Source organism: Wasmannia auropunctata, unplaced genomic scaffold (assembly GCF_000956235.1).
Source record: "Wasmannia auropunctata unplaced genomic scaffold, wasmannia.A_1.0 LD335737.1, whole genome shotgun sequence".
In the NCBI taxonomy this organism is placed as follows: Eukaryota; Metazoa; Arthropoda; class Insecta; order Hymenoptera; family Formicidae; genus Wasmannia; species Wasmannia auropunctata.
In genome coordinates this window covers 1,518,591-1,537,810 of record NW_012027153.1, presented here as the reverse complement: position 1 = coordinate 1,537,810, position 19,220 = coordinate 1,518,591, and the positions used below count along the sequence as shown (strand labels likewise).

General features: G+C 35.9%; 1 protein-coding gene across 13 annotated transcripts in view; it reads right to left on the bottom strand.

Moving 5' to 3' along the window:
- LOC105456209 (CUGBP Elav-like family member 1) overlaps positions 1-19,220 on the bottom strand; it is a 431,768-nt gene that overhangs the window by 92,249 nt on the left and 320,299 nt on the right. For all 13 annotated transcript variants that reach the window (XM_011700080.1, XM_011700081.1, XM_011700082.1 and 10 more), the window contains one exon: positions 1,085-1,167. In XM_011700080.1, coding sequence (XP_011698382.1) covers positions 1,085-1,167 — 83 coding nt within the window. The remainder of the gene's footprint in view (positions 1-1,084; positions 1,168-19,220) is intronic.

Here is a 19,220-nt window from a genome sequence, read left to right as displayed (position 1 = left end):
CACGGTCATCCTGTACATAGTTTCATTTAAAATCGCTATTTTTAATCTCAGATTTTGTTAAACTCCAGCCCTCATTTTGCAGTTGATACCGTGCATAAATTTCCTAGCTTTACAAATTATTACCAGCTCTTAATAGCATTTTAATGATAAATGACGATCATTTAAGTACAAACATGCAATTTTGCATTCATTTACTTACGAGTCTTTTTTTGGCAATTTTAATAGTTGTTTTTATCGCACATAAAACCGATGGGAACTAAAAATAACATAATGACAATTACAGATATGCTTTTTCCGTTGGTAATATTTATAATTTTGCATTTATTACGTAATTAAGATTTCAAAGCAATAATATCCTTCGATTTTCGATAACTTCATAAAATTGCAGCAATTTTATTATTTCATTCCGTGATTGCGAAAGGAATCAAAAGATATGATCTCAATAACATAAATAGACGTTGTTTACGACGGAACGTTCGCTTATATTGATGATTACTCGAAGATTCATCGAACCGCCACATTGATTTGAATAATTTATTCGAACGATCAACCATATTAATATTCATTATTCGGTCAATCATCGGCACTCGGATAATTATCTGCGTAAACGTTCATTATTCGGCTAAGCGGATGCGTCTGGCAATTGATTCGGTACTCGGCATACGTTGAAGCTATCTAAACATTTCTATCGACAACAATGTTGATACATGCAGCAACAACCGTGATTTGTGATCAGAGGTGACTAAACTTGCGCTTGGTTTGAAAGATAATCCTCGCGAAGCCATCGCGCATGTCCATAATACGCGGACATTGTAATTTCATAACGAATGTTTTATAATATTTACTCAAATAACAAAATAATCACTGCAGCAGTTCTTCGTAATAAATTCATGTAGAATTTATTATTTGTATTTAGAATTAATTTACTGTTAGAAATAATTTACGAAGTTTTAATTAAAAATTAAAAATTTGTTGTCAATTTTATTAAGTTAGTTCTATTTCTTATTTAAAGCTTTAATAAATTCACGTATGTATATATTTATCGCAACCAAACCGTCAGGTTAATTAATTATTAGTCACTTACCCCGTTGAAGGTTTTGACATTATGAAGAGCGTTCTGCGCTGCCAAAGCCGCTTTTCTGGTGTAAAAGGTTACGAAGCAACATCCTGCAACAGAAAATTGAATTATTTTGGTTAGTTTAGTATTTAGCGAAGGTATTAAATTAACTGATTACGTCACTAGCCAAAAATACGTTAACAGCATTCTTTTACGTCAGCTAAATATTATTTTCGGAGATCTATTATTAGTACTGTCCTTTGCCAGTAAACTTATTTTAAGGAACATTTATTGACAAATTTGTAAAAACTTTCGTCCACATTGCGACTGAGCTGACGCAAAATTTTCACACAATGTGCCGCAGAAAAAAAAAAGAGATAACAAAGTTATCAAACCACAACGCTACTTTCTGGCAGCAAGCGAATGAAAAGTTCCGCACTTCGGGTCATCATACCCAATGTGGCTAGCAACAAGAAACTATGATAGACACGAATGGTCGCCGAGTTCGTGCAACCGGTGACAGGTTCGATATGGAAGAGTCGATCGGAGGGGAAAGAGTGAAGTCGACTCTCGGGGACCTCATCAAGGGTTTTCCGTATCCCTCGCTTGTCGAGGCTGGACACCATCCAAGCTTCCAACCGGTCGATAGTTATGAGTTGCCAAAAGTTCGATACGCCATTCTATCGCCCGCACCTTTCTCGCCTCTTTCTCAACTAGCAAATTGTATACTCTCCGTCTTTCTTAATTTGATATTTAACGTCTCAGATGAATCATTAATTTGTCTATGGATGAGATATAAGGATGATCGATAGAAATTGAGAAATCGTGTATAATAAATTTATAATCGGATTCCATAAAGTTAATAAAGGAATCAAGGATTTATAGAGATAGGAATATCGCAATAGAAAATTGCTACTAATATTTGTAACAGAAATTCAATGAAATTATAGACATATCTAAATTGGAAATCTGCGAAAATAAATATCTCTGAAGATTTCTAAAACTAAAAATATCTGGAATTTTTTTAAAATAATTGTTAGCATTGTAAGATAATTTGATAAAATAAATGCCATCAACTGCGATTGTGCGTGTGAATTTTCAAAACATTGAAATATATACTTACTCAAGACTCTTTTTGTGAAACAGTAAGTAATCAGTATTAAGGATAATTAAGGTATTGCAAAGTTAATGGCGTCGCAAGTTAATAACGGTCACGTTCAATTAACAGGTTCCCTATTTACGGTGTATACGAAATTATGATAAACCTGCAACGCGGCACTGAGCACAGAGGGTGTAATTATAATGCGATCGCGGTAATAGTTTCGGTAACAAGCCTTCCAATTACTCGAGGAAATCCCGATATTCCGCAATGTTTTGTTTGGTAACGTGATATTCAATATCGCATTGAATAACGCATGGTACCACGATGAATGCATAATTGCGAATCGTGCAACCCGATACATAGCTGAATGGTCTGGAATGTTAGAACCGACGTATTAAGTTTGCCTAATCAAAAAAGGAGTTTTGAAGCTTCAGGCACTGTTGCATATAATATTCCATTTTAGGCCAGACGTAACATGAGATTGTACAAAGGGAATGCTTGCCAGCAGAGAAATAATCGATGGAATAATTTTACAAAGAAATATAAAAGATGAAATAAAAAGGATAAAAATAAACGGGGGAGACCAATCAAATCCTATTTTACCTCTTTGTATGTCTCGTATTAGTTTCTTCAATATAAATTAATCAATTAGACATGCACGGTAAACATTCAAAAAACTGACAAGAATTAATATCTTTAATTTTCGCTAGAGATTCTAATTCAGAGAATTCACGGAAATCAAGGTTGTTTTATTCCAAATAAAATTTCTCACGTGCGTGCCATAGCGAAGGAAGTGACATTCTTAACATGTTGCCAGCGAGTTTCCGTAAATTACGGCATGAAGATGCAGCCAGGAGCCGGGAAATTATGTTCCGGCGAGTAAGTAATCTTAAGGCATCATCGCTCCATAGACCTTTAAATCACCGCCTGCAAACTATCCCCACGCATCCCTTCGCCGCTCATCGACCGGGCCGTTGTAATGCCCGTGTCTACAAACGACCTCGTTCGTCAAGGTGCTAACGTCAATCCACGTCTGCCCCCGTATTATCACTGGCAAGTTATTTCGTCCCTTTTCTTAATCTCGATCGATCGACCGAAAAGTGTGATGACGTGCGAACATTCATAATTTATTTACCATAAACTCTGTCTCTATATTCAGGTACACTATTCCATAATTATTCACATTTTCTAATAGCATTTGACCATTTATTTCAATCAGATTAAAGTCACAGTTTAAAGTTTATGCTTCAGAATTTTGGCTTTAAATTAAATTGATTGTTGCAATGTTAGATAAAAATATTGCCGAAACATAATACATAAATAAAATTAATATTGCGATACATAATACATAAATAAAATAATAGCAATAAATAAATAAAAATTATGGTAAAGTGCAAAATAAAAAATAAAATAGTTTCAATAACTTGCCATAGCCAATGCACGCATGAGGCACAATGTAATTGTCGTGATTACTCCACGCGCGTCATACGCGAATTGAGATTAATAATTAATAAGTAAATTATTAAGCTGCACGATAGCACGCCCGAGTATTCCCAAGTGTACTCGCAACATGGTCCGAATGGCGATAGTTTCCACGACTGTGTCGAGTCGCAAACCAGTGTAATTTCCTGAATTAGTTTAAACGGCATGTTTTATTCAGAGTAACAGCTTTGTCGGGTCATTTTCACAGAACGAGACTTCGCTAAAGTAAGTGACGTTGTTAAATCGAGACATTATTTTAATATTTTGGAATAATACATAATAAATAATAGCAAAAATATATTCGCAGCACACCTTTCTTAGACATTGCTACGAGTACGTAACTTTTTAATAAATCGACACCTTCAAAAATTTACGATGAAACTATTTTCATTACTCTCAAGTTGTAGAAAACTTATAATCAAGTCAAACTCATAATTATTAGAAAATAAAATCAAGAAGAAAATTAAAGATTTCAGATAACTAAGTCACAAACGATTAAACGAAATATGCGATGCCAAATATGCAAAACGAAATATGCGATATGAATAGCTGCACAACATTTAATGTCAACCACGTATACGCGAATCGAAGAGAATTATTCATAGGGTTGAACAAAATGATCATTGTTAGCAGGTTTAATGCTAATGCCAACACGATATAGATTGTAAACCAATGCGCCGAATTATTAACCAATTTATACGTTAATTCTCCGTCGTTCCCTCTCGTCGACGGCGAGGATAACTCGGAATGGTGGCGCCCCGAATTATGCCGAAGCGGAAAATTGGCTTGAGTTTTATACACGATAAAATTACCGTTTTTTCGTGATTGCGGCCGAATGAGACTCCACGAAACGGCGGACATCACAACATCGAGAAAAGAAACGCAACTTAAAGTTTCCTTCTCAGTTTACGTAAACGAATCGTCAGAATTATGAACGGGGAAACGAATTTAATTTGCGCCTTGAATTATGCCGTCTGCAAAAATCACGGTGTGCGTAAACGAACAAACAAACTAACGGGGGTACCTCTACCATTAGGAATTCCCAATTCACGCCGTAATTATCGCTAATTGGACTGCGGATTATATTCGCACGACACTCGTCGCGTGAAATGCTCGAGTCGTTCGAGACGCGAATTATGCATGCCCCATACGTATTTTCTGAAAGACTACGAAGAGAGAGAGGAGAGAGAGAATATTGCGGTGCCGATAAGCTGCACGAGACATGGAGGGCCGTGAAGAAATAGAATCAATTTTTTTTAATAACGTTAATCGCACATTGAAAGTTTAAAATGGCATACTCAAATTAAATTTCTTGAAATTTTGAACTTTGAAATTTTCAACAAAAGTTTCCAAAAGTACGAGAGCACTTTTAGTGAGAGATGTCTCTTTTTTTTATTGTAAGCAAGAAAGAAGACATGAAATGCACCATACAGTCGATTGATCGGTAGCCGGGAACCTGCCCTACCTGTCCCACGAGCTCGCAGCTAATACGAGTACCTCGGATGCCAATGCGTGATTAGTGTCCGCGGGGAAATCTACCGCGGACATGTTTGAGAGCTAATGCTCTCGTTTCTGCCTCAGAAACCCCCGTGTGCTTTTCCGCGCCCCGGTACGAATGCAACTAATTTCGACAACGATCCGAATCAATATCACATCTCCAAAATCGCCGACGGTCGTTGCAAGTAGAGATATTTCCAATTGTAGTACAATTCTCGAATTCTCGATAGTACTGGCTGCGGTCAGAATTTTTGTCCTCAGTCTTGGGAAGGAAGTCGATTTCTTCGTGAAGATGCGAAACGTGAGATCGTCTGGTGGCACTGACTGGACGATAGTCGCCACTTTTTTTTTCCAAACTGGAATACTTGGAGGTAAGAAGAGCGCCGGACGAAGCGCTGAATCAGTGGATTACGATACCGTGTCCTGCCATATCTGTCAGTCGATTATGGCAGCGAGGATAAATCAGAATAACCACTACGTTCCTTTCTGAACGATGGAAATACTCAGATTACGGCGGATAATCTTATGGAATTTTGGAAAATGTAAAAATTTCCTTGTTATAAGAGAAGGGATTATGATCGCGCGATCGGGCGATCGAATGAAGTTTCCTTTCTACTGTTATTTAAATAAGTAAGTCTTCCGTTAAAGGAATATAAAAAAAGTTTCAATTGAATTTATCAGTTGTTGCAGACTTTCCAAAGATTATTTCTAGAGATAAATTGACTCCAATTGGAAGTAAAATTTTTGTTAAAGAAATACATCTTTTAAAATAATGAAATTGTTTTAAAATGAAAAATATCCGACAGTTAAAAAGAAAGCAGAGTACTAATTTTCTTTCTCTCTCTTTCTCTGAAATGTTTTTCATATGCGCAATCTGTGTCTCGAAGATAATCAAACTTTTTTAAAATAAAAGAAACAAATTCTGATGGAAAGATTATTTTATTTGATTCAAAATATATTCCTTCACGTAAGCAATACAGAGATTTGCACGCTCAACCAAATCGTAAAAATGACTTTCAAAAATCATTTTTTGCGATGCTGCTGAGAACAGCTTGCTCGTCAGGGCTGTTCGAATGCTGAAAAAGCTTTATCGTAGCGACATCCTTTCATCGGTGCCTCGAGTTTTGGAAATAGGAAATAGGAAATAGCTTGATGCCACATGGCGGCGGGCGAGTATGGTGGATGGTTTAATACAACAACTTGGCTTCTGGCTAAAAATGAGTTACGAAGTCGTACGGCGAGATGGTGCACTGTCATGTAAAAAAAAATCAACTGCCTGACTCACGATATTCTAAAAAATGGATGGAGATTTAATGTCAAATAGCGGAATTTGCTTTAGATAAAACTTTTCCATCACAGTTACACGGCAGAAATAAGTTTCATCGATAGAATGTGCGGTTTATAATACGCAAAGTATTTCGGCGCACATACCTGCGCTCAGAGATAAAGACGGAGTCAGGTTGACCAAGAGAACATTCGCATTCGCGTTACGCGCGGAATTTATCCGCGTTCCGAGGATAAAATACAAAGAGTTTTAAAATATTTTTGCTCGTACATTTGTTACACAATTTTGTAACACGGATTGAATAAAATTACGGAATTGGGTCACGGATTTGTCAAAGCGGAATACGTAAAGTGGCCGATCGCGGCAAAGAGGGCTGCAGAGATTTATTCAAGTTCTAATTAAAAAACTTCAATTAGCAGTTCAACGAAACATTATATTTCAAACATTGTTTGACTGGAGATGCACTTCAGTCGAAAATGCTTGAAGGAAACACGTTTTACGAGAGATTTGAAGAGATTTCAAAGGAAACTTGTTAAATTGTTAAAAATTTAATAGCAACTTTAATAAAAAATATTGTATCTTAGTGATTGGTTCCCCAAAGATACGTAGGATGTTCAGTTTCATTTGAATATCCTTCGAAAAACGGTATGTCTGTACTCGGGTTACAATTTAACATTTTAAGAAATATCCTTTAATTGAAAATTGTCGAAAATTTAATTGACTTGTTGAAACAGGCGTTTCACGCACCAAGTCCCGAACATGATAGATGCCCAAAGGCGCTACTGTCCGAAACTCACCCGAGACTCGGTCCGTCTACTAGCATGCGTAAATCGGGTTTAACGAAGGAAGATAAGACTGAGTTATACCAACGGTTATCTCACGGTCATGCCGTATAGAATGCTTGACCTTTGATATCAAGTGGGCGTCGCTGTGAGGTGCAAACAGCATCACCGATACCCGCTACTCCGCCGACGGACTCAGGTGTGTGTGGGTGCGCACGAGTGTGCACCCCAAGCCGCATTGCTACCTTTGACCGATCAAGCAACGTAAATTCTATGATTAGACCGAGAACAAAGCCGAGTCTCTAAGGAACCCGGCTCGATCACAATCAACTGCAGCTGCGTCGAAACGATCGAACGCGGATCGAAGAGAGAGAGAGAGAGAGAGAGAGAGAGAGAGAGAGAGAGAGAGAGAGATCCCTTTACGATACGAACCTTTCTATTCGAAATATCTCTCTCATGCACTCTCCTTCATGAGAGATATTCTCAGATTTGATTTTGGGCAAAGATCAAACGGAGACGTTGCTTCCAAGATGTTTCTCATGGTGGTCAACATTTGTAGAGAATATAGATAATTGCTCTGTTTCCCAGTACTAAATAATCTTTGGTACTTTGATAAGTTAATTTGTATGCAATATTTTGTGACTAAATTATTATCTTGTTACGGCGTAAGTTATTTTAATTAGATTTAATAATTATTTATTGATAATGTATGATTATTAATTGGTTATAAGTAAAATTTAATGCAACATATAATTAGAGTGTAAATAATCTTTGATAAATAGCAAATTACAAAGAATCATTATTAATTGGTTAATAAATGAAATTCAATCCAACGTACAATTACATAGTAAATAATCTTTGATGAATAGCAAAAAAATATTTATTCTAAATTAATTTTATCTACGTTAATTTTTGTTACGTTGAAATCAATAACAATTCAAGTAAGAAGCGTCGAGTTGACTTACGATCGTCTTCATTTGTCAAAGACTGCTCGTAAAACTCGAGAAGAATAAAACATGCGATTCAGTGCAATCACTCACGCATTGATTTCGCATTCGATAAAAGTTCTTCGACTGCTGCACATTGGTTTCCGGATTTCCGGCGTTGAGGAGATAGTTTGCCGAGATCGGCATCGATTTGCGATAGTCTTTAAGGATCGAGGATGGATCGCGGCTACGATAAGATCTAGTCCTTGTATTGTCGGTTGTGATAGCTATCTGACCGAGAGGAACGTCTCGGTGGCGGAAATGGCGTAACCGGGAACTACATAAGAAGACGACGTGGTGGGCAGGGCGGACATCACTGCGATAAACTCGAGACCTGCGATTTCTCAGCAAACCGAGAGATGCAATCGCGAGTAATGCAACCGAACTGCGACTTAGACTAGAATACCGGGTATTTTTACGAACGACACGAATTTTACACGGTAAATCTTAAGTGGATACGAATAACTTCACGAGCTCACAGTAAAGTAGAAAAAAACACGCGAGAAAGTATAGAACAACAAGCAAACATGTCGGAAGTATTCTGACAATTCTCCTGGGTAAATAATCGCGCATTAATTAGGTCAACCCGCAAGAATTAATACTAAAAAAACGTGCGCAGAAAATTATCTTCTTATATTATGTATCTATATTTACTATCTAAAATATAGGTCTCGCACAAGTAATTTTGGCTATCCTGAATTATAGCCTTCTAAAATGTATGAATACACATTTAAAAACATGTTATAATAAATAACATGTTTAAAAATATATTATAATTATACTTTCTAAGTTAAAGTCAGCGAGTGTTTTACAATTTAATATTCGAGCGATGTGTAAAAGTTATTATTTCACGCTAATTTCTAATTTGAAAGGCTTGCTCCACATTTTGCAACAATGGAGAAAATTAATTCTAAATTTAAAATAAAGAACTTTTTAAAATTTTCCATTTTCTATTTTTAAACAAACATTATAAAATGTGGATTTTACCAACGATAGCTCTTTATTTTGTTGATTCTCTAATTTCAAAAACTTCTGTTGCATATTACGAAAATTTCCGCAATAATTATGCATCTTTAAATATACAGTTATTTCTTTAAATATCTGCACAAGGACACCAGTGCTATATAAAATTGATTGCACTCTTTTAAATAAACGAAGATTTGCAATGTATTTCAGATTACATCTCGCCTCGTTAGCAGTGTGCTAGTTGCGCTCTGATGGTGCAAAATCGGGCGAATTGAGGCAATCAGGTGCGTCACGTGGGATTTTGCAGAGTCGTACGTGTGGAGGACACAACTCCCGCGAGACTTTTTGTGTATCCGAGTTGCTCGAGAAACGCGAGGCTCTTTTTGCTGCAAGATTACATACGCGCCGCACCGTGTAGGAATGTATGTACTTACGTGTGTGCGTTTTATGGGTGTGTATAACAAGTATGTAGATGTACATGTACATATATAAGGTGTTCTGAAGTTTCTCTCCCATATATATAGCACGAAATAATAGCAATCCAAAGATATAATATTTATTCAACGGATGCAATTTAATTCATAAGGCTCAATTGCTTGCAAAAATAATAAAATAATTTACTTCTTATCATTATATCAATCAACATTGATAAAATTATGTTTATTAATATTAGCAAGGAAAATCTTCGCAAAAATTACGTCGTTTATTCACGGAAGAGCCTGCACATATTTGATAAAATACAAGCATCTGTTTTACGATATTTACGTGTAAATATCTTCAATATACCTGCATGCATATCTCGCATGCGCGATCACAAGAAATATATTCACATTATAAATTCTTTTAATATAAAATATTGGATGAAAGGAGAAAGCCTGTAGAGCCGCGCAGTTACTATCGGCGCCGTCTCATCAGAAACGTCCGCTACCATGGTAACTAATTTAAAAGCACCCTATAGGTGGCCGTATGTAAATTCTGGGTTCCCAATACGCATTTGTTGGCTGGATAGTATCGCGATATACTTTTATCTGTTCGTCATTGATATTCCAGCCACGTAAAAGATGGCTTCCTCCCACGGGATAATATCCCTCGCAAGGATCCGCTCGCGGCGCTCCGTTCCGGCCGCTTTCCACTCTGTTTCCTCGCACGGTGGCCTGGCTCCTGTCTATTCGTGCGCCTCGCCGTGCACGAATAGCAGGGCCAGCCTACCAGCCGATAAGATTCCTATTTGTCGCGGGACTTATTGCGATAAACCGCCCGATCATTTTGCCGTTCGAGCAATAAGCTTGCAATTGCCCGGAATCGATATAGCGCTTGATGCCGCCGATCTCGCACAATCAAGTATTGACTCGATAAGCCGCCGCACGATCGTTTCCGCGGACGCTCATTTTACAAACCATGTTTGGGACAAAGCAGAACAAAGTACGGTGTAGCAGCGTGTGCTGAGAAATGGCTAGGGACGGGCGTGGACATTTGAGAGTTTAATTTAGCGGTCAGTTCAGGATCCAGGAAATATGGCGGTCACAATTTTTCCCTGGCCTTTATCGGGATTTTTATTGCCGTTTGCAATATGTACCCTTATATACCTCTATTGGTATCAACCTAAATCCTCTGAACTTCTATAGGGGATGAAATGTACATCGATTTATCATGTTGTCTCAATAAAGGCAGTAATTGAACGGATGTTGTAATTGATTATGTACTTACATCACTATATATCGTCTTTTCTTTCCATAACGTAATTCTTTAATATAACGTTTCTAAAAACGAGTTGCCAATGAATATTCAAACTTCTAATTCAATATTCTAACACAATTGGAATTAGTTTGAAAACTAATTGATAGAGTTAAATGAAGTCAATGCAGAGTCTAGAATAGCCAATAGAACAAATCGCAAAGTCTAAAAAATATGAAAAAAGAACACTGTAATCACTATACAAATAATTATCGGTTTAAAAGTAGCATTAATGTTGTTTCAAGTTAGAGTTTTCAATTTAATTGCACTATACCAAAGTTCAAACGTCACGACCAGTATAATAATTTTTCGAAAGGGAGATTCCTCCTATGTACCGAATTGATCCCAGAAAATCCCGTGTTTCCCCTAATATACACGCGCGTTTCGATTTCTGGACTACCGGGGAAATTAATGGCAAGACTCCCCATGACCAGTGTGTAGCGTGAGCGAATAATCCAAATTGCTAGCAGGCAGTTAGTTAGTCGGCGCTCCCACTAATCTTGACGATATTAATTCGTATGCGTGCGGGCACGCGTACACACATCCTCGCTGTGACCTGCTGCAAGGAGCCTCCGAGCAAGTAGTGCGGGTAAGCGTTAAGGTGGACGGCTGGCGGGACCGAGTGATGATCAAGTGTACGGTATAATAAACGGATCTGTCGACGTCAACGCCAGAAGGGACCAGGAAGCAGGTGTCCCGTTCCGCGTCCTGCTAGGATGCAGCCAGCGACTGGAGTTAAGATGTCCAGAATAATTGCACGTTAATCGTGTCTTAAATATTTCGTTACAGGATCGATAAATAAGAGCAAAATATCAAATAAGAAATAAGTAATATTTATATATATATATATATATATTTATATTTTATAAATAACTTCATTTATAAATAACTTATTTTATAAATAATCAACTTCAACATCTACGTCTAAAAAAAATTTTGTAAAATTTTTTTTAGACGTAGATGTTGAAGTTGATTATTTATCAGAATTTTTGTATTTTTATATATATATATATACACATAATGAGAAAATCTATTCATGTCTTCTACTTTGCATTAAATACAAATGCGGTTTGATACGCATCGAAACGTTGCAAAATAATACATATGCATATTATGTTTTGCTTATTACTATGCCTGCCGTAAAAAGTAACGTATGAACCATTTATGGTAATAAATGAATCAGTCACCATCAACGCCGCGAAAGAGAGCCGAGAAACAGATGTCCTGTCTGCGATGTCGCGCGTAACTAAACGATGCAGTTCGTCCATCCTTTCGCGATTAAGTTTCGCAATATTTTCTTGGCGCTACGTTTTAGGAAAATCAACATTGTTTATAAAATCAATTATTCTAAAGAATATCGTACTACTTTTTATGAAATTATTTTACTCTACATTATGTTTTCACGTTTGATGTAAGAGATAAAGAGAATATAAGAAAAAAAAATTAGTAAATAATAAAGAATTTACTACCTTATTGTTAGTACCACACGTGATTGTGTCATGTTAAAATTAAAATCAAAATACTAAAAATTAAAAAATTCCAAAAACGTAGATGAACTGAATAGCTTGTTAAAAATACAATCAGTCTCGTTATGTCGACGATATAAAAAATATACAAAAAATTCGGCATTTTATTTAAAAAATTCAGGTTTTGACGTGTATCGTATTGAAACGATATGTCAGTAAAAGTTTACACCATTTTCGGAATATATTCAAAATTTTATTTATTCCTGAAACAATCCAATTATTTCTACGGCATTATTCTCTCAAGTCCCCCTCAATCGTCAAATTGTGCAATCAACAAATTCTCGACTCATGCAACCACATGGTCGTTTATATATTCTATGTATGTTGTGATTAGATACATCTGAATCACGTATCCGCATAGGCGCGCACCGAGCAATAATTATCACTTAGAGATTGCATGGACAGAGACAAAGCTTAGATACATGCTGGATGTCTCGGCGCAGACATTTGTTATCCCACCTGTCACTTGACTCACGTTGCGACTCCTATCTGGCTCGTCTATCACCGGGATAGATATCTCGATTATGCTTCCTGAATGCAGCTCATGTATGCGGGTAGGTTTATGAGGCAAGCGCGTACGTGTGGATTTCGGTCACGCTGTGCGAAAGATCAATGGATCTATTCTATTTCGAGTTCGTCTCTGCGCGAAGGGTATAACTCTTGAAAAAGTGTATAACTTAGACTATAAATTGTCATTTCTCAAAAAGTTGTAATTCATGCAAACTCGAAGTTCTGGTTGCAGTTAAAAAAGACATTCCATGAAGGATGAATTTAAAAATATATAACGAATTCTTCTTTCGAAAAAAAAAAAAGATATTTTTATCTCTCTGGAAAGACGGACTATTTGCGTCATTATTTCTTCTAAACAATCTTCTAAACAATCTTTTGGAACGAAATATAGTCATTATAATGGCTCTTTTCTATTTTGAGCACATTTCGATATTAACAGTGCTGAAAATCTATAATGCACGTAACGTATGCTAGAGAGATTTGCAGCATTAACCGTGTATATCTAAACACAGCTATAAATATTTCGCTAGCAGATAGTCTTCAATTATTTCGATCTATATTTGTTCCATTTAAGCATTGCTAATTTTTATTTTAAGAAGACAATTTTAAAGTTTTTCCGCGGTTGGTCTTTCTTCTCAATTGTCATTTCGGTTCAAAAAGTAATATACTATCGTAATAATAATTATATAATTAATAAAATAGCAATACATTCTGTAAGTTAAATTTTTGCTTACAGAAATTTCTCTACGTCCACGATTACTACTTAATTACATAAATACTCATCATTCGTATTGAGAATTGCAATCAAGATTAACGGAATTGGCTTCTAGGGTAGCATCATTTTCCATATTCTCCCCGCTATATTCTCATTCTCGGAACGATAATTGTACGCTTGGAATTTAACGCGAGAAAAGGAGGTAGCGGCTCCGTATCCGAGTGCGCAATTGGTCGGCATCGGGAGAGGTCAGCCAGACGACGGATAAGCACCAATTATTAGAGTTACCAGGACGTGTATCGTTCGTTATCCGATTAAGGTGGCTGAAAAGAAATCCGATAGGAATCCGATGAGGCTCGCCGGTCGGAGGTAAAGCCATTACCGCTGCGCGGCATCGGGAAAACGTACGAGCGTGGCTACTGGTGCAAGAATGTTTCAGTATTGGTACAGTAAAGTGCAATAATGGCGTTCAGTAGAAGCATTTTTAACATCCTGTCGAGTTTTTCTACCAATGTCCAACATTGTGATATACGTATGTTCAAGAAATTTAATACGCCTCTAATAATAATTATATTTCCCTCACACCATGTCAAAACGAATTCGAGCGGCAGGTAGTAATTTATTTTGATCATACGAGCGAAGAAAAAAGAAAATAATACTTGTCCATAAAAATTTTGCTGTTTTGCTCAACTTATTATATTTCTGGGTATATTTTTATAATTTTTTTTATGAGAAAAGCGACAGCAACTACATATGTTAATTGTTTTAGATTTCACATCAAATGTCATAAATCGTCATGTTGATAAATAACATTCATACATTTAGATCTATATATTTATATGTATATAGGTTGATAGGTTTGACATTTATTAAACGTATACGTTGACCATATAAAATATAACGAGAAAAAAATACAATTAGCTCTCTCTTCTCTTAAATTGATATTTTTTTTATAGAAGCATTGTAGAGGCGTAATTATTGTATTTGTATCAACATATATGCGTAAGCGCGGTATAGCGCTTATGTACGTCTTACAAACGGCATAATTAATTCTCGAATGAATATAGCTATACCATCTTATGGTGCATCATAGCTAGATTACGGAGTATGCAAAACAGTAATACGTAGAAGTTGAGTTGGAAGCATAACACGGTTCAGTATACATATCACACAAAATACAGACGTTAAATTAACAAATGTAAACGTTGATAATAACGCGCAAGTCGAAAAACATTCGATGTAATGTTATTCATCGCGGATCAGATGAGATATAATTGTATTCTTTTAAATTTTACATGTCACGTATTAAAATGTACTTAAAGAAAGCAAGAAAGCTTTCAAATAAATAGAAAACGAATATAATTTCCAACAAAAGTAATTTTGCAAATATGTATGCATTTTGGTATTAAACGTTCCAATCGCAGCATCTGCGAAAATACATAGAGCCAACATTATATGCGCGCTCATGTAGGAACGGTGAAGTAAGTATACGATAACGTTACACGTTGTGTAATCGATTCACGCTCACAAAGCTTTCGCCGCAAAGCTTTGGGATAATTGCTTGCTAAAGTCCCGCTGCCGTTGGAGCGTGCTTCAGTTTCGATAGAACGACGTTAAGGGCACGTTTTCTATCGGCGAAATTCGTAGCCCACTTCCCTGCGTCTTCCGCTTTTGTGGTTCCGACGTTTTCCTACGTTCTACGCTTTAAGCAACCTCCATCATGCCGCACTGGCATCGAAAAGTCGCCTCGAGAAAAGCCGTTCGGAAAAGCAAAGCGCAGACAAGAGCGTGCTTTGCTTCCGATTCCTCCACAGCATCTAGCAGCATTGATTTCAGACCAGAAAGACGTTTATTGTTCGTTTCTTTGAGAGTTGGACAGATTGCGGATACCAAAAAGTAAGGAAAAATATCGCGTGCATAAAGCTAACTTTATGTACATATGTACAATATTTTTTAGAGGACGAAAAGAATTTTCAGATAATTTCCAACGTGTACAACGAATAATCAGAAAAATATCCTCTTGTTATGTTAAAAACTACGTTTTTTTTTAATGTTTAATGTAACGAAGGAAGACTTTTAAAATCTTTTTTCGTTACAATACATAGTTGCTCTATGATGCAAGTCACATCTCATCTAACGTTAACTGAATATTTTTCATTTTGCTGTGTGTTTACTAATTTATGATTATTATGACGGTAATGTAATAAGATCATGTATTTTGTTGAGCCCTGCTTCTGCACAACATTTATCTCTTTACGCGTAACTTTCTTACGCTATGCCAGTTTAATTAGTGCGATGAATGGGCGAAATTTATTACGTGCTGGAAATAGTGGGTTCGGGTAATTCAGTAGTGCAACCTTGCGCTGTGAAAATGCGGCCGAGATTTAAGTAATTTATGACATTCGGTATGTATTCTCTCTAATCATATTTCTTATTTAGACCTTACTGTACATTATCTCGACTTTTGCAACTATATATTAATACGCTATTTGATATACACAGATAAGTTAGTTTTCATACGTGCAATTCTTCAAATAATCGTAGTTTTTTTTTTATATAATGCGGTTATAAAATTTTTGTACTTTCTTCCAATCTTGGAAATAATTTTAGGTTGAAAAGATTAAATAACTCTCCGTTTGATAATGCAACGTGAATTTTATACTTCCTTCCAATCTTGGAAATAATTCTAGATTGAAAAAATTAAAATAGGTATAACTCTCCATTTGCAACGTGATTCCTTGTTGAATATTTCAAGAGTTTTCTCTCATAATTTTTTAAAATAATCGATACAAAGAAAGAAGCGACGTCGAAAATCGTCGCTTAAAAATGTAAAAACAGATGAAGAAGGTGCGAATTCTCGACGTTAATACGAAAGCGGAGAAACTCGTGAGGGAATGGCGTTTATTTCATTTTAAAGACCGCAAAATGCAAAAAAAAAAATGAAAAGGGGAAAATAAGGAGTAGTTGTGTGCTTTCCCTAAACGCAAAACCGCCGATAAAAGAAAAGGAGGACGGTTATAAATCGTAACCTTGCATGAATGCATGAAAGCGAGCGATCCTTTGCGCCTCGGTAATAAAATGAGCCTATAGCATACCCTCTTCAAACTTCAGATCGTAGTCCCCCTTTCCTGTCTCTTTTTTTTCTCTTTACTTCTATTTCTCGCCGAGCGTTGATCCTTGAATTTGTAAAGACGGTAAATCGACTAAGATTTCTTTCATACGTTTTGAGATTTTTCTAGATATCACGAATGACTTGACATCCACAACACTGCAATGATAATCTGATTTATTATGATTATCTAGTCGTAATGAAAATACAATGACTATATTTGTTGAACGATGGTGATTGTTAGACAATAATCAGTATACAATAAGTAAGTAAGGCAGGTTTTTATTGTTATTAATCAGTATCTTTATATCCCGTACATACTACCGGAAATATTACAATTTTCAAACTAAATTTATGTGCTACTATTATATTAATAATTCTATATTTATTTGACATAAATTGAATCTTGTAAACCAATTTTATGATAATATTTAATAATAAAAAAATAAAATATATAATTATTTGCTGGACTGTTGTCCTTAAAAATTAATATGATTTATCAAATTCTGTCATTTTCTTTTTTGTAATATATTCATATACCTAATACGATCTATACTCATATATACTTTATACTCATTTTGTATTTTTATACATTTTCATAATCAAATACATAAAAAAATATAATTTTTATTCCATTTACGTGTAACTAAAAAATAATTTCTCTTGCCCATATAAAAATTATATTAAAATAATATTTTTATATTAAAAATATTATTTTATATTTATTATTTATACAAAAATTATATTCTACATTACATTTTGTTATATTACTTTCAATTATTTATACTATTTATAGTGTACAGAATATTTATTCTGAAAGAAAAAAAAATTACACTTATGATATTTCTACAAACACGAAAAAAGTGATATGATTTTACTGAAGGATTAAAAATTTAATTCGATCTAAAAATAATTTTACTGAACTATCAAAATAATTATGTAGAACGCTGAAGCTGGTTATTAAAATTTCAAAATTTTTTACAGCATTGCTCATGTTTGAGTTTTTCACGTAATTATTTTGATGGTTCAAAATTATTTTTAGATCTGTATCTGTATCCAAATTTTTAAATATTTCAGCAAAATCGTTCTTTCCATGGAACTATGTTGTATAAAGTATATCATTAATAGTATTTCAAATTTACATTAGAAAATAGTTGTTAGCTCAGACATCTTGTAACGATACCCATCACTTACCCCCCCATTCCCGATGGTAAATGTAAGTAAGCAAAAAGATATCGGATTACACGACTAGACGGCTCGAGTGCTTCGGGTGTTTGCAGTAGCACCCCGAAGTGTGCCGACCGAAAAGCAAGGGCAAAATGGGCGAGGGTGGCCAAGCGGAAAAACGGAGGGAGCGAGCTGCCTCGCGAATTTGTTAGGAGCACATGCAGCGTGACTGTTTCACTTCACCCCTGAAACTTATTCCCGGAGGGAGGACCACGATGAAACGAGCAAACACCACGCGAAAGCCGCGGACGTTCATTGCGCTTTTCGGACGTGTTGCATTTGTCAGCCTTAGGATCAACTTTTTTATTTTCTTTTAAATACGTTTCTACAAAAATAACTACTTTCGTTTTTACGTTCTATAATTACAGTCTTTCTTAAAGTCGAGTTTAAATTGTCAAAAAATTTTACGAATTTATGAAATATGGGGATAATAATTATAGAAAATAATATAACATTTATAATTATAGTATTGAACATATATTTAATTTGCATATATTATAATAATTCACAAAATAGAGTTAAAACGTTTTCATTTTACTTTTCTTTTCAAGTTATTTAAAACTTTCACGTTTCTCAGGACAGAGACAAATAAAGGAAGAAGAAAATTCTAAATTCTATCTCTACCGGTTTTTCGCGTGTTCGCAATAATTGAAAAAAATATAGGGGACATAGGTAATAAAGTTAAGCATACTACTAGATCATACGGGCAAAATGTTCCGTGTGCATCGCAAAAGTGCCGACGTTGCGTTCCCGCAGTAAAACTGCCGTTTCTTTCGCGACCGTAGAGAATAACGAGCCTGCGGACGTAAAAAACAGTAAAGACACGGTAATGTCTGGGGTGGACCGAGAGCTGGGGAGAGAGAGCCCGAGCGAAGGGGAGAAAGGATCCTGTGCACAGAGAGAGCCGGTGGAAGAAGGACGGCGGAAGGATGAGCCGCGAGAGTGGCAGAAAGGCACAAAGGAAGAAAACTGGGCCGAGGGCACAAAGGGACGAGCAATCAGCTCGCTGCGGTTGACGAACGTGACTTTGGTTTCTTGCTTTCGATAGATTGGAAAGAGAAAACGATCCTCTTCTCCTCTAACGAGACGTTGCAAATTACAGATCCTTCATGATCCACAGAAAAATCGTACGCGTGAATAATTTTAGAACTTAATAAGATTATATACATATATATATTACATAGTATATATTTATATTAGGGGCCGTCCATATATTACGAAAGCATGACTGGGGGAGAGGGG